The 16,296-nt window shown below is 45.1% G+C and overlaps 1 protein-coding gene across 50 annotated transcripts in view; it reads left to right on the top strand.

The window, feature by feature from the left end:
* The window catches only part of ANK3 (ankyrin 3), a 712,348-nt gene that overhangs the window by 490,415 nt on the left and 205,637 nt on the right, over positions 1 to 16,296 (top strand). For all 50 annotated transcript variants that reach the window (XM_089314884.1, XM_089314922.1, XM_089314920.1 and 47 more), the window contains 2 exons: positions 3,437 to 3,622; positions 5,427 to 5,525. In XM_089314884.1, the coding sequence (XP_089171010.1) occupies positions 3,437 to 3,622; positions 5,427 to 5,525 (285 nt within the window). The remainder of the gene's footprint in view (positions 1 to 3,436; positions 3,623 to 5,426; positions 5,526 to 16,296) is intronic.

The raw sequence follows: 16,296 nt of genomic DNA, 5'->3' as shown, positions 1-16,296 counted from the left end.
GTGTTAGAGCATGGAATCTCAAGGAGAACTTAGGTATTTTATTCCTGTTATATTCCCACTGCTATCCTTTTTATTAGCAATGAGCGATGTCATTTACACAAAAGTAGGTATTTACAGAACAAACTATGGGGGCAATAAAAGGGTCCCAGTTTTTAATTTACTAAATGACGTGGTATGCCAAGTCCTTTCGAACGTGTCGTGTTCAGTGAGCATGCCATGCTTCACACCTTGTGTATGTATCAAGTCTTTGGCATAATTGTAGTTTTACACTTGTATATTACTATGTACTACATATCATGTCTTTTCCCTTTATATCTTCTTCTACTAATTAAGATTCTGAAGCATGAGGAAAAAAATTTGTGTTTACTCCACAAGTAATTATGAATCACCACTCATGTGTCAGACAATCCACAGGGCAGTGAAGGTGTGTTTTTGAGCAACTGGGGTAGGGACTTTGTTTTCGTGTAACTTCAATCACATTTCCTTTCTGTTTGTAAATTTTGCTTAAGAACTGCTGGACAAAGCAAATCAACTCTGTAAAGTTGGCTTTGAAACGGAATCTAGAGCTGCCAATCTTAGTTATTAACACCGCGGTACCTTTGTCTCTAATTGGCTTGCTCTGGCCATTGCTGATCTACTCAGTTGCAGTTCACTTTCTGAATCAAAGGAATTTCCTTTATCTATAGGCTCTATTATTTTAAACATTCACTTTGGAAATGTAGTCATTTTGCTTTAACTCAAAACAGAAATGGGCTGTCATTTTTACCCTTAGATTTGTGGTTTTTTTAGAAGTGAGATGCAAAGTTAAGTCTTACACAATTTTCCTTTTACCACTCTCTCCATTAAAAATTGTGTATTTGATTTTTTCCAAAAGTAATACATTATATAAGTGAGAAAATACAATAAAAAGGAAATATCATTACATTTTTCTTAGAGATGACATTTTGTTAATTCTTCCAGATTTTTTTGAACAAGAACACAGTACACATATGTGTTTGTCTTCATGAGAATAAAGTCATATATCTACATTGTTGCATAGACTCGTTTCTCCTCAGGGGAAATCATCCTAACCCGCATGGCCTTCATGTCCCAGGTTGTGGCAGGAAAATGTCTTTCTGATTATGTTGGTGTCTGTCCTTTTCTTTTCTGTCTTCTTGGGTAGTTAGAATCCAGAGGAGCAGGTTGCACTAAAGCCCAGTCTTGAAGCATGAGATGTAGCTAGGATTTGTAAGTGCAGGGCAAAGAGGAGGGGACATTTCAGGGTCAGGAAATAGCATGAGTATAGATGACAGAAGAGTTAGCCTGTGTGTCCATAGTTAGTAAGGAGTCAGGGTGGGAGGAGGGTTATATAGAAAGAGACAAACCAACATTATCACTTGTTTTCAAGAGTTGTTTATGTACGTGAAAGACAGAGAGAGAGGGAGTTAGAAAGAAAGCCCATCCGCCCTTACTCCCTAAATGGCTGTAACAGTTAGGTCTAAGCCAGTCTGAAGCCAGGAGCCAGGATCTCCATTCATGTCTCCCACATAGATGGCAGGGTCCAAGTGCTTGGGTCAGCTTCAGCTGACCTTCCCAGGTGCATTAACAGGAAGTTGAATTGGAAGCAGAGCAGCCGGGACTAGAACTGCTGCTTTGATGTGAGATTCTGGCATCACAAGCTATGGCTTAACCTGCTACACCACAACACAATCCCACAAACATTATCCTTTAAGTGCTTTGGGACAATATGTTGGACATCCATAATTACAAGTCTGCTGATTTGCATTCAGTCAAATAAACTATAGGCGACCTGATCTATTTTACAGCAAGGGACAGAATGATAGAAGTTGTGTTTGAGGAAGACCAACAAGACATTCATATACAAGGAATCGGGCATCTGCTCCCTTCCAAATGCTCTTCTGCTAGACTTGGCCTCTATTTGAACCACAGGACTGCAGAAGTAAAATATCATGACCCAAATAAAATAAGTGATTTCCTTGCCAACTCTTCAGTAAAAATAATTTTAAATGTTTTGAGTACATAATCATGAAACAATTGCAGAATGAAATTTCAAAAGCCAGCCTTAGGACTGTCTGCTCTGTGCTGTTTATTCTACATTCAGCAACACTGATCATCCACAAATAAATTAACCACAGTGAAGTCTGTCCCTGTTTCCTTCGAGCCCTAGGGTAATGCAAAGGAAAGACTCAAAATGTAGAGGAAGTGTTCATGTGCTTACCTCTGAATTTATTCTAAAGTCATGTTTTAATGCAAGTCAGAGAAGAGACTTGAGTGGTGGTTACCAGAGGTTAGGGGTAGAGGTAGAATGGCAAGAGCAGGTAGATACTGGACCAAGAGTTCAAGGGCTCAATTAGACAGGAGCAATACATCTTTTAGTTTGAGATTGATTCTACAGCGTGGGAAATATAGTTAATAATGGTGTTTTGTAAGAAGGGGTGTTTCACCTGGTGATTGAGATCCCTGGACCCTACATCATAGTACCTTGGTTCAATTCTTTGCTCTGTCTTAATTACAGCTTTTTGCCAGTATAGACCCTGAGAGGCAATGGTGATGACTTAAAGTAATTTGGTTCCTGCTCTACCCATGTAGGAAAGCTGGGTTATGTTCCCAGCTCCTGGATTCAGGCCTGGCCCAGCCCCAGCCATTGTAAGCATTTAGGGAGTGAACCAGCAAGTAGGGATATCTCTCTCTCTCTCTTTCTCTCTCTCTCTCTCTTTCTCTCTCTCTCTCTCTCTCTCTCTCTCTTTCCGCCTCTCTCTGTCTGTTTCTCTGAATATCTGCCTGTCAAACAAATAAATAAATACTTTAAAAATTAGCAGTGTATTGCCCATTTCAAAATTGCTAAGAGAATAATTTCCAAATGCTCTCACCATAGAAAACAGATTGCTCACCAGATACATGTTAGGCGACAAGGTAGAGTCATTAACCAGACAGGTATACACCAGCTTTAAAATGTCAGTAGCGGTTTTTACATTTTTATTTAAATGATAATCTTTGAAAAATTTTCCTGGGTTAACCTGAAGTGTTATTGTTTTCACTGAGATGATTTTATGGGTATTGAAGATCTGGCATCTTTTTCTTTGCATGTATTACTTTTATGTGTTTTTCAGAATTTCACCCATGGATGGATACTACTGTTTAACAGGGGAAAAAAATGACAGATGCATTTAACAGATTTCTAATTTTTATGATTTTGGTTCTGTACAAGAGGACTTCAAAAATTTGTGGAAAAATTGGATGAAGAGATAATATGAATTGTTCATGAACTTTTTGACACATCTTTGTGTATAGTATAGTATAGAATGTGTTTTTGCTTATATGTACTTTTGCTTATATTATTAGCTTTCATAACCAAAAGCAAACTTCTTGTTTGCTAATTTAATAAAGAAAAAAATACACCATTGGAACCTGTCTTGACCCAATCGTTTATTTGCAGGACGGCTTCACCCCATTGGCAGTCGCATTGCAGCAAGGTCACGACCAAGTAGTTTCCCTCCTGCTAGAAAATGATACAAAAGGGAAAGTGCGTCTTCCAGCTCTTCACATTGCTGCCCGCAAAGATGACACGAAAGCCGCCGCCCTTCTGCTACAGAATGACAACAACGCAGACGTGGAGTCAAAGGTGGGGACGAGGCTCCCGGCTCCCACACACCGCTCCTGGGTTAGGCACACATCCTGTGAGGATGCCAGGTGTCCCCCTTGGCAAGCTTATGCCAAACATTGGACTCTACTGAAGCAGATCAAAATGGTTATCCAGGTGGCCCACAGGAGGCACACTCTCCCTTAACATGAAAAGCTAGGAGATAACCACGGATATGGCCCTGGGTGTGCTCAAGGGGAGGCCGCCTCCAAAGAAATTGATGCATCAGATAAATGCATCTCATAGTTTCCTCCCTTGTCATTTACATTCCATTAGGTGAAAAATTGCAAGACGCTTAAGATAGGGTGCACAAATAAACCTCTGGCTGATATCTAAGATGCCAAGCAGTGCACTGGGTGTGGACCAGCTGTGGACAGCACCCCAGCAGGGGACAGAGCCACAGCCCCAAATTCGCACGGCCTTGATGTGTGTTATTTGGAAGTCTCCATGGAGGAAGTGCGGCAAGTGGACCAGGTCATTGCGGAGCCCTTCGTTCAGTCTAGCTTTCTTTCCGTGCCTATTGTGCTTCATCAGAGCTTCCATCCTCATGTACTTAGCGGTCATGAGCTTTCTGCAATCCATGTCACCAATAGTGAACTAACCGTTCATTTTTTCCTCCTCTTTGCTTCCAAATGTGTTAACCTAGATGGTGGTGAATAGAACAACAGAGGTATATATAACTATGCGTATATGTGTGATCTCTCTCTGCATCATCACTTTCCCATTACTTAGTGCTGCTGCCTCATGTCCTTCCCTCCTTCTTTGCATCGCCTTTTGTAGGCTAGATTCCTGCTTTCTCCCCCTGCCCCCTAAAGGAGCATGTGCTAGAGAAGATAGTAGTTTGATTACCAGGGCTTTCTGCAGCTGAACCTGGTGTTGGACAGGAAGAATGAGGAATCCCTGCAACTTAAGGGTATTGCGATAGAGCTGGGTGAGATGAAGACTTCCGACACGTTAGATGCTTATCAGCTGCACCTACAGCTGCAGACAACCCTGTCATTCTACTCATCCAAAACTGGTTCTTTAGGGTTCTGCATGACACTGAGCCTTAGTGGTGTCAGCAAGAAGAAGGTGAACTCGAAGTGGTGCCAACACGACCTCCCCTCCACAAGACTCGATGAGAGAGCTAGCATGGCTAAGAAGCTTGCTAACAACCTCGAAACGCATCTAGTTCCATAAGGTTTCAATCTTTGGGGACTAAATGAATCGCTGCATGTTTAGCAATTTTTAAGGAAGTAAAATGACTGTGGTAGAAATGATCCCCCAAAATGTGTTACTGAACAGGCATTTGCTAATGAAGAGATGAACTCATGGAGCCTTTATGGAATACAGTTGCCCGTTATACAAAATCTATTTTATGGCAGTACCTCTTCCCAAAACAATTCTTTTGTCCTCAAAATTGGCATTGGCTATTGGTTAACTTGAATCTGCATAAGTAACACAAATTGAATTTGATAGAGTTTCAGTGGGCGAGTCTATTAATATCAAAAGAGTGGCACTAATCACGCTTGCTATGAGCTACAAAGCTTCTTCTCGTCACCCGTATGTTGACTTTTCCAAACGTTGGCCTCTGTAGTTCTGGATTACTACAATGGTTCAGTCTTCACCCTTGGTTCTTCCCTGGCTAGTCTTTTGCCTATGAGCAATTGGCACTGATCGAAATCTAGGACAGAATGGAATGTGGATCTCAACCTATTTTGCTTCCTCATTTTTATTTGGGTAGAGTCGTGATATTAACTTGTCGGACGAGGGAATCAATTGAGCATCTGCTGTGTTTTCTTTACAGAGTGGCTTCACTCCGCTCCACATAGCTGCTCACTATGGGAATATCAACGTAGCCACGTTGCTGTTAAACCGAGCGGCTGCTGTGGATTTCACTGCAAGGGTAAGAGCACAGTATGTCGTGCCTTGAAAGCATTTGAAATGCTTGTCAACTCTCGTATCCCCACGTGAGGAGCAGGCAGGGACATGTGAGCTCCGAGAGTCCACGTCCAGCCAGGGAAAGCTATGCTTTTCTGCCTATCCGAGGGCATTGTCTTCCTTTTTCCGTAGGTGGCCTGTTTCCTAACTGAACAGAGAAGCAAGGTCAGGAGTGCTGGGTGGGCTGTGTGATAAATACGCAAGTGCATCTATCCAAGGTGTGGTAACCACAAATGGTTCTTTCTGTTGAAATTTCTGTGACTGTCAGCAGTTGATCAGATGGCCTTCCTGGTGCTCTGGAGGGCAAGATCATAACCTTACAAGTGGGAATGTGTTGGAATATCCAGATAAGGCTCAAACTTAAGAAAGCAAATAACAGAGAATGTCTTCTGATTTTTATCTTCTGTCCCCTACAAGCTTCCATAATTAGTAACAGAATTCCGGCCCCTGAGTAAGCTCATATTCACTGGAGGAAGAAATAGCAGTGACCTATGTACCACCACATGGCAACACTTGGACATTCAAACCCAGCCACACTATTCTGAATAGAAATCTAGTCTAGTGATGAGTTATCAGAAGTGATGGTTATCAGAAGTGTTCTCAGGGACAGGCATTTGCCACAGTGGTTAATATGCCACTTGGGACATCCACATCTCATATCAGAGTAACTGAGTTCAAGTCCCAGCTCTGCTCCCAATTCCAACTTCATACTGTGTACACCCCGGCAGGCAGCAGTGATGCCTGAAGTGACTGGGTCCCTGCCACACATATGGAAGACCAGATGGAGTTTCTGGCTCCTGGCTTCAGCCTGGCCTAGCCTGGCTGTTGCAAGCATCTGGGGAATGAACCAACAGATGAGAGATCTCCCTGTCTCTCTGCCTTTTAAATGAATGAATTGATGGACAGATGGGTGGATGAATGAAACTTTGTCATAGGTAAATAGGACATTGGAAGTGGAGTGAAGAGCTAGAAGTCTGGGTTTGGGATTTAGACCCTGCGAGTTCACATTTTTGGCTTTAACTTTCCTGTGTCAGTTTCCTCGTTTAGAAGATGAGTTAGTAGGAGTGATGAGATTAAGCAGTAAATACTCATGCTAAAATAGCATCCCCGTCTCCATCCTGGAGTCGCCGTGAGAACTGAGAGGTGGTGTGTGCAAAGTCCCTGGCATCAGCGGCCACAGTGGTGGTGCTGTTGTGAACATGACATCTGAAGTATTGCTTTGTGAGAGTCTCACTTGGTAGATGAGAAGTGGGACTGATGGGGCATAGAACCCATCATAGCTGGGGCGGGGGGCGGGGGCAGCAGCAGTAAATGTCAGAGCCTTTTTGAAGGAGTTACTGGGTGTGAGATGCCGGGCTAAGCGTGTGACCTCATTTTCCTGCCTTGGAGAGAAGTGTCATCCCTGTTTTACCAAAGAGGAAACGGAGGCTGAGAGGTAAGGGGCTGCCCCGGGATCCCGGAGAGGAGGTCAGAAGGGGCAGGAGGCAGAAGTGCAGCTCCAAAGCTCAAGCGCTCCACTACTCTGCCTTGGGCAACTTAAAGGAACTCGTTTTTCCTTTCCTCTTGTAAGTCCACTAGTTCTATAAAAATTAATAAGAGTTGGGACTGTAGTAAGATGAAAGCTATTTGCTGCCCTGTTGGGTTGATCGGTTTAAATGACTGGAGAGTGCCAGTCACTTGGTTTTATTCTAGAATTTCCCTCTCATTGCATTAACTAAATCCTTGCTGTGGCAGATCCAAGGGCTAATTTGACATTTTAAAGGACACAGTTAAGCACTTCTTTAAGCCGAGTATAAACAGCGCATGTCAATCATGTCAATCTTAAAACTAAGAGTTCATTTCAGGAGACATTCTTCTGGCTTTATGTCTGTAATTCACAGTATAATAAAAACCTCATTAAGTCACATCTTCTAATGAGGACATTTGGAAAGCCCATGTCAGGGTGCTGTTGGAAGTTCCCCTTTGTGCCGTTGAAGATACGGAGATGCTTTAGCAATTGAAGAGGACAAATGACAGGGATTTTCAGGCTTCTTCCAGCAAGTCCAGAGCAGCCGCTCGCCTATTGATTAAAGATCAGCGGAGACCTCAGCCTCACACGTTGTTAACCTTGCCTGAGTAAGCACACAGGATGCAAAATAATCGCATCGTGCTTTTGTTCAAAATGTATTAGAATTCAGACTTTACACTGATTGAGAAACCCCAGTCTTCCTAATTAATGAGGCCTAACCGCATTCTGAGCTGCAGGCTGTGGGGGTGTTTGCTTATCATTTTCAGGAGATTGGTGCTGCAGCTTATGCCCAGATAACCCCAGCTTCTCTCTGCAGTAGGTGATTGATGGCTTGCTGTAGGGTGTCTGAGACTAACTCTTCACAGAGAGATTAAAGCGAGGCAGCTGCTGGCTGTCTCAGAAAACCCATTCTAGATTCCCAATCTCTGGTAATTGCATTCCGTTAAAGTGCTGCATCGCTGCCTCTGTACTACAGAGGCCTTACCTTTCCACAAACCGCAGCAGGGTCTTCCTAGGTCAGGTGCTCTCAGGAATGTAGCAGGTGCAAGTAAGAGGCCCTGGAACCCAGATGGGAACAAGTTCTATGTGGTCAGAACAAGGGGAGCATCAGTAAGCTTTTGTTGGCTGAGACCTAGCTGCAGATGGTAATTGGAAGTCATAGGCTTGAGAGCCAGCTATGGAGGGCAGTGTGGATGAGGTGTCAAGGATAGATTAAGAAACAATAGGGGCGCTGTGGTGCAGTGGGTTAAAGCCCCAGCCTGCATTGCCGGTATCCCATATGGCCGCCGGTTCTAGTCCCGGCTGCTCCTTTTCCAATCCAGCTCTCTGCTGTGGCCTGGGAAAGCAGTAGAAGAGGGCACTTGGGATGGAAGACCTCTCTGTCTCTACGTCTCTCTGTAACTCTCTTCCAAATAAATAGAGATCACTGAAAGGCGGAGGAAGCCAGGTGCCTTCCTGTGGTTCATTGTAGCACTGGGGGCTGAGGGCGTGACCCAGGTCACCTGCTGAGGGGGAGGGACAAGGACAACCCTCTGGGAGCATTTCATGCATATAGTAGATGTCCATTTCCAAAGCAGATAAGAAGCAGAAACAAATACAGTGTAACTACGGAGTACACCTCAGAACAGATCGCTTTCTGTGCTTCAATGTGGTGCTGCCTAATACATGTAGCGAGAGAGCTGCAGGTCCCAAATGGCGGTGAATGAACACCCCCAGCGAGCAATCCTGGCAGCCAACGGATAGCTTACTCACCTGTTCTGTGCATACCTTTCCTTAGATTTTTATTACGGTGCCAGTTCTGATTTTTGCATTGTGATTTTGCTATGCACGTATAAGGCCCCCATCTGACGTCTTCAGCGTTTTCTTTTGGATTACCTGTGGAGACCTGCTCAGCCTTTTGGGATCATTGCAGACAGTTAGTGCAGTAGCTGCTGAAGGCTGCAATGCAGCGTCAGCATTCTTCATTCTTTGAATCCAGTCTGCCGAGAGGGCGTTGACACTGTTTGGATTGATGTCTGGCCCTTGCTCTCTTGGGGAAAAGAATGTAACTAAGGCACATCGGAGCCACTACTGATTATCATTCCAGTAAAGAGCATTTATGCACTAGAGTAACTAGAGGCCAAATGATATTATGTGGATGCCTGAAAAGCTCCTTTTATTGATTGATGAAGATAGATTAATACTATGCTGCCTAGGAGTTTTTTCATCAAATATAATGGACCACCTAACTTAATCTTCACTCGTGTCATTAACCTTTCCTTGTAAATTGTTATTCAATTTCCCATTTTGAGATGAAAATTGAATGAAGTATCCTTCTATTAGTCCTGCTGTGTCTAGTACTTTTTGATTCATCCTCTGAAAGGATTAGGGATTTATGTATTTGGGTTAGATACTGCTGTTGTTTCCAAAAGGATTTTAGGTGGTTTATAGATTACATATTGGAATCCCTGGGTTCACGTCTCAGATCCACTCCCAGTTCCAGCTTCCTTGCCACCAATGTGGGAGACCCAAATGGAGTTCCCTGTTCCTGTTCAGCCAGTCCCATTCCCTGCTGTTAGGGGCATCTGGGAAGTGAGCCGTCAGATGAGGGAATGTCTGTCTCTTTGCCTTTCAAATAAATTAATTAAATTAAATTTAAAAATACATATAACAAAGGATGGGACAGCAACATGTTACTAACAGGTGCAATGAACTAGTGAGTACAACTAGACCTTAACAGCTTTAATAAAGTGGAAAGGGAAGCGTGGATTATGTGGTTTTCACTTTCTGACAAAGGAAATGCTATGGTTATCTAGTGAGAATTTTTCTATGAAATAACTAAATGTGATTTTTATATATGAATTCTTTTTTAAGTTTGTTTATTTTCATCTACTGGAAAGAGTAATATGAGAGAGAGAGAGAGAGAGAGAGAGAGAGAGAGAGAGAGAGAAGCTTCCATATACTGATTAACTCTATGAATGCCTACAGGAGCTAGGGCTGACCCAGCCCAAGCCAGAAGTCAGGATCTCCATCTGGGTCTCCCACAAAGGTGGCAGGGGCCCAGTCTGTTGGGCCATCACCCACCGCCTCCCAAGCACATCAGCAGGGAGTTGGATCAGAAGCTGAGTATCTGGAACTCAGCTGAACGTGGCACACTGATATGGCATGTTGGGAACCCACCACACCACAATGCTTCTCCCTGAATCCTTTTAAGGATTAGTGAGCTAAAAGTTCACGTTTTCTTTAATTACTGTACTGCAAATGGCTCAGTTCTGCTCCGTACTGCCTACGGTGCTAATCACCCTCTGTGAAGGCACTTTGTCCAGGGAAGCTGAGAGACTGCCCAGGGACTTAGCTTATCACATTTCCATTGTGTACAGTAGAATTTGGAATGTGTACCACAGCTCAGTGTCCTTGGAATTGCCTTTCTCACATATCGGATATTTTAATCTTTTCACCACTTTTTATTTTACTATTTTTATTTTTATCGCTTTAAAAAATTTAACAAGCATTTATTTATGGGCTACTGTTTGGTACATATATGTGTGTATATATAACATATGTATGCATTTGCACATTGTAGCCTTTTTTAGATTTATTTATTCTACATGCAGAATGACAGAGAGAGGAGAGAGAGATCTTCTACCCACTGGTTCAGTCCCCAAATGGCTACAATGGCCAGGGCTGGGCCAGGCAGAGGACAGAAACCTCAACTCCATCTGGGTCTCCATGTGGGTGGCAGGGGCCCAAAGACTTGGGCTATCTCCCACTGCTTTCCCAGGAACATTACAAAGGAACTGGATAGAAGGCAGAGCAGCCAGGATTTGCACCAGTGCTCCAGTCTGGAATGCCAGCATTGCAGGTGGTGGCTTAACCCACTGCGCCACCATGTGGGCTTCTACACATTACTTTGTTTTTGTTTTCATTTTTAAGATTTTATGTGTTGGCCGGCGCCGCGGCTCACTAGGCTAATCCTCCGCCTGCGGCGCCGGCACACCGGTTTCTAGTCCCAGTCGAGGCGCCGGATTCTGTCCTGGTTGCCCCTTTTCCAGGCCAGCTCTCTGCTATGGCCCGGGAGTGCAGTGGAGGATGGCCCAAGTGCTTGGGCCCTGCACCCCATGGGAGACCAGGAGAAGCACCTGGCTCCTGGCTTCGAATCAGCGCGGTGTGCCGGCTGCAGTGTACCGGCTGCGGCAGCCATTGGAGGGTGAACCAACGGTAAAGGAAGACCTTTCTCTCTCTCTCTCTCTCTCTCTCTCTCACTGTCCACTCTGCCTGTCAAAAAAAAAAAAAAAAAAAAGATTTTATGTGCTTTTTGAAAGGCAAAGTTACAGAGAGGCAGAGGCAGAGAGAGAGGTCTTCCATCCACTGGTTCACTCCCCAAATGGCCACAATGGCTGGAGCTGAGCTGATCCAAAGCCAGGAGCCAGGAGCCAGGAGCCTTGAGCCTCTTCCAGGTCCCACACAGATGCAGGACCCCAAGGACTTGGGTCATCTTCTACTGCTTTCCCAGGCCACAGCAGAGAGCTGGATCAGAAGTGGAACAGCCATAACTCGAACCGGCACCTGTATAGGATGCCGGCACTGCAGGGGGTGGCTTTACCCACTATGCCACAGCATGGACCCCCACATTGTGTTTTAAACAGTGTTTTAACAGGTGCTGGATCACATTTGGAACTCAATTAAATCATACACAAGGTTATTTTATTAAGATATCTTAATTTTAGGATAAAATGAGAATAGTGTTTTGTGGGTTTTTTTTTTTTTTTTGGCAGGCAGAGTGGACAGTGAGAGAGAGAGAGAGACAGAGAGAAAGGTCTTCCTTTTTGCCATTGGTTCACCCTCCAATGGCTGCCGCAGCCGGCGCACTGCGGCCGGCACACCATGCTGATCCGATGGCAGGAGCCAGGTACTTCTCCTGGTCTCCCATGGGTGCAGGGCCCAAGCACTTGGGCCATCCTCCACTGCACTCCCTGGCCACAGCAGAGAGCTGGCCTGGAAGAGGGGCAACCAGGACAGAATCCAGGGCCCCGACCGGGACTAGAACCCCGTGTGCCGGCGCCGCAAGGCGGAGGATTAGCCTAGTGATCCGCGGCGCCGGCCTGAGAATAGTGTTTTTAGATACTAGAATAGTAAACATATTGGTAGAAAAATAAAAATGCCAAACTTATTTTCTGCCTAAACAGGAGGCTGACATGGTTCAGCACATGCATGAGCAATGCGATGTCTGGACAAAGAGTGTCCAAAAATTTCTTTTCTAAATCCAATTCAATCCAACACCCTTTATAGAGTATTTTCATGAGCTAGGCTTGAAAAGTCAGACTTAAATAACTTCTTTATTCTACTCTGATTACTTATTACTAATACTAGAGTACTTAGTACTCTCCTAGTCCTTGCTCTAGCAATTTGTTCAGGTACCACAATACTAAATCATAAAATAGTTTCTCCCTCAGTTCTCCAAAGCACAACTAAATCCAGGCACAAAACTAAACAGCACATTCTGACCAACTCGGGGATTGGCAGAGGACATTCAAAGCACGGAGGGTGTCCCCAAAGGCCAGGCTGTGTCTCCTTTCTCCAGGTACCCCCTGTGACCACCCTCCCAACTCCTTTCTCTGCCTGAGCCCAGGCCTCTCTGAGCCAGAATCTGTGCCTGCTACCAACTGCTCAGTTTCAGTGGGGGAGGGAAAAGCTCTCTTGTCTACATCTGAGCTATCTCAATTCAGTAGCCGTTAATTTAGTGGGTACTACTGTTAATTTAAATAAAACAGAAAGTTGAAATTTTTCATTCTCAAGAGCATTTCCAGGGCTCAGTAGCTTCACATGGCTGGTGGTGACTGCATTAGACCCTGTCTCCATCATCATTGAAAGTTGGTGCCCTCCTTCCTTTCATCATAATGATCCGAATACATAAGGTTCCCCATAGGGAAGATGGTTGCTCTTCCCCCCCTCACAGTAGGCCCCGAATGCCACATTACTGATATGGCAGTGTCCATTTTGCACCCTGTGTCTGTCTGAGACCCTTGAGGGATGACCAGTCTTCCCCTCTGTCTACTTCACGTCTGGCCTCCAGGTGTTCGCCCTGTGCCTGGTTCTGTGCTAATGACTTCACCATGAGCTTAATCCCCTCCACCTTCCAGGGAAGGACAAGGACACGTTAGTCACAGAGGCTGCGTTCTCGCTGTCCAGGTCTTTTTTAGGAGAGACAGGCCTGCCACTTCCGAAGGCTGGGCTTTGCCTGCCGTTGTACAAGCAAGCCGGCAGGATCTCTGCTTTGGCTGCCTCATGGGCTGTCGTCTGCCTGCCTGCCTGTCTGAAACGAGGGATGGAGTCCCCGGGATGATCAGCTGCTCTCCATTCAGGAAATGTGGAGACATCCAGGACTCTGCCTGTTACAAAATAAGTGCTCCGTCAATGTCAGTCCTTTCATTTCCTCCGCAGGTGAAATTCAGGATGGTAATGATTTGTTTCAAGTTAAAATTCATTAAGCATTTACTAAGTTCCAGCTTCTTGGGTAGGTACCTTACACTGCAATCCTAGGAGAGCTGAAGTAGTAATATAAATAAATATATTTATAGTTCCCTCCCATATCTTATTCTTTGCCTCATGTAGAAGACTTCAGTTCCTCAAGGATAGACCCATTCATCTTGTTTTGGATTCCCTGGAGATTAACCCAGCCCTTTACCCTGGATGGCCTTGATATATTTTGTTATCAAGAATGAACTGGGAGGCTGGCGCCGCGGCTCAGTAGGCGAATCCTCCGCCTTGCGGTGCCGGCACACCAGGTTCTAGTCCCGGTCAGGGCGCCAGATTCTGTCCCGGTTGCTCCTCTTCCAGGCCAGCACACTGCTGTGGCCAGGGAGTGCAGTGGAGGATGGCCCAAGTGCTTGGGCCCTGCACCCCATGGGAGACCAGGAGAAGCACCTGGCTCCTGCCTTTGGATCAGCGTGGTGCGCCGGTCGCAGCGCACTGGCTGCAGCGGCCATTGGAGGGTGAACCAACAGCAAAGGAAGACCTTTCTCTCTGCTCTCTCTCTCACTGTCCACTCTGCCTGTCAAAAAAAAAAAAAAAGGAATGAACTGGGGCAAGCATTGCATCTGGCCATTAAGGGGCCAGTTAAGATTCTCACATCCCTTATTGAAATGATTGAGTTCAAGTCTCAGCTCCACTCCTCCTTCCAGCTTCCTGCTAATGCACACCCTGGGATGCAGCCATGATGGCTTAAGTACTTGGGTTCCTGCCACCTATGTGGGAAGTCTGGGTGTTTTCCCAGCTTCTGGCTTTAGCTTCTGCCTAGCCATTGCAGACATTTGGGGACCTCTCTCTGTCTCTCTCTGTGTCTCTGTCTCTCTCTTACTTTCTCTTTCTCTCTCTCCCTCTCTCTCTCCCCCTCTCCTTCCCTCCCTCTCAAGTAAAAAGAAATTTTTAAAAACAGGAAAAAATGCATGAATCACTTCTAGGCCACCTGGGAGCCAGCGCTTTTATACTCCTGCTTGCTTCAAGCCCCAGTTCTCTCCCGAGCCTATCAGAACGCCTCTTACTTCAAGCTGAACCTCACATGCTGTTAGGAGCTTCTTCCCAATCTGAAAGAGCTGCATTGAAAGAGATGAAAAATCTCTAGGATTCTAATGGAATTTTAGGCCAGTGCACTGAATCCGATGTTGGAGGCCAGGGAGCAAGTTTGCTCGAACATTAAGGAGACTTGTCCAGCCATGCAGACAAACTGGAGCAGAAGACCAGTCATTCAGGCTACGGTAAAGCTTTGTGCCATTCAGGGTGTTGTAACCAGAGCCCCAGGCTCCAGGGCTGTGAAGGCGACCACCAGAGATTGCTAGAAAGAAGAGAAGTGATATGAATTTTGTGAAGGAGAGGTAAACTTTGCTCTGGTAAGAGTGTGGCTTTTTAAAATAGTAGTATATGGTGCAGGGCTTCTGAGAGTCTGCATTGGTTTGTGTAGCAGTGCCTTCGCAAATGTATTTTCAAAAAAAAAATCTCCATTTTAGAATTCATTTTTAGAAGAGAATACAATAAAGCGAAAGAAAGAAGAGAAAAGTCATCCCTAACAGTCCTTTTCTATTTTGGTTAGCATTTGAATGTTCACCCTTGAGGAAACCACACACACACACACCCACCCGCAAACACATCTCTTATTATTGATATGTATTTTTAAATATCCTTCAGTTTATTTCCTAGTATTGAATCAACAGCATTAACAACAAAGCTGGTTGCTTTTATTTATTTTTTTTTGATGGGTTATATAAACCTCCTTCTCGGTGAAAATTGAGATCTGAGAGCATTAGCGCAAAGGAATGTGAATCGCAGGAAAGTAGCCATGTGGCTACTGCGCTAATATTCTTGTTGCCATGGAGACAGAAATACCTTGGGAGGAACACAGCCAGTAAGTTTGTGCGAGGTAGGCAGAGTGGAGGGGGTGACCCTTTTATAAAGGTTCTCTTTTGTGAGCATGCCAGCAGTTTCATTCCCCATCCTTTTTAATTCCCTGAATGCCACTTCAAAAGAGAATTGCCTGCATACATTTTGAAAAGAAATCTGTTTATCTTAAACCCATTTGTATATTTGAACTTCATTAACATCTTACTGTGTGGTTTGGGATCTGTGTTGCTCCTCACCTACAAAGGTGAGATTTCTTTTTTTTTTTTTTTGTTTAAGATTTGTTTGTTTATTTGAAAGCCAGAATTACAGAGAGGGAGAAACACAGACTTTCCATTTGCTGGTTCACTCTCCAGAGGACCACAACGGCCAGGGCTAAGCCAGGCCGAAACAAGGAGCCAGAAGTTTCATCCGGGTTTCTCACGTGGGTGGCAGCGGCCCAAACACTTGGGCCATCTTCCACTGCTTTTCCCAGGTCATTAGCCGGGAGCTGGATCAGAAGTGGAGCAGCCAGGTGGCAGCTTTCCTCGCTACGCCACAATACCCACTACTAAAGGTGATTTCTAAGTGGCCGCAGCATAGACTGAGCAGAGGGATACATAGTGGTGGCCCTGGCTGCTCATCCTGGCCCTGTCATTGGTCACTGATGTAGTCCGGGGCAAGTTTGCTCATCACCTGGGCTGCCAGTTTTCTTTATAGTCAAGTGAGAGAGATGTCGGTCAGCCTCAGATGGATGCTTCCTCACTCAGCCTGTGATGGAGACCGTCCTCACGGGAGAGGAGACAGAGTACAGTGACAAAGCAGCCCGCCTTAACATCAGACTGTGGGCCTCCCACGCTGCCCCTGCGGCTTCCCCTGT

Source organism: Oryctolagus cuniculus, chromosome 15, assembly GCF_051225735.1.
Source record: "Oryctolagus cuniculus isolate XC-2025 breed Fujian yellow rabbit chromosome 15, ASM5122573v1, whole genome shotgun sequence".
Classification (NCBI taxonomy): Eukaryota; Metazoa; Chordata; class Mammalia; order Lagomorpha; family Leporidae; genus Oryctolagus; species Oryctolagus cuniculus.
Note: the sequence above shows the minus strand (reverse complement) of the source record. Positions and strands in the feature narration are given on the sequence as shown.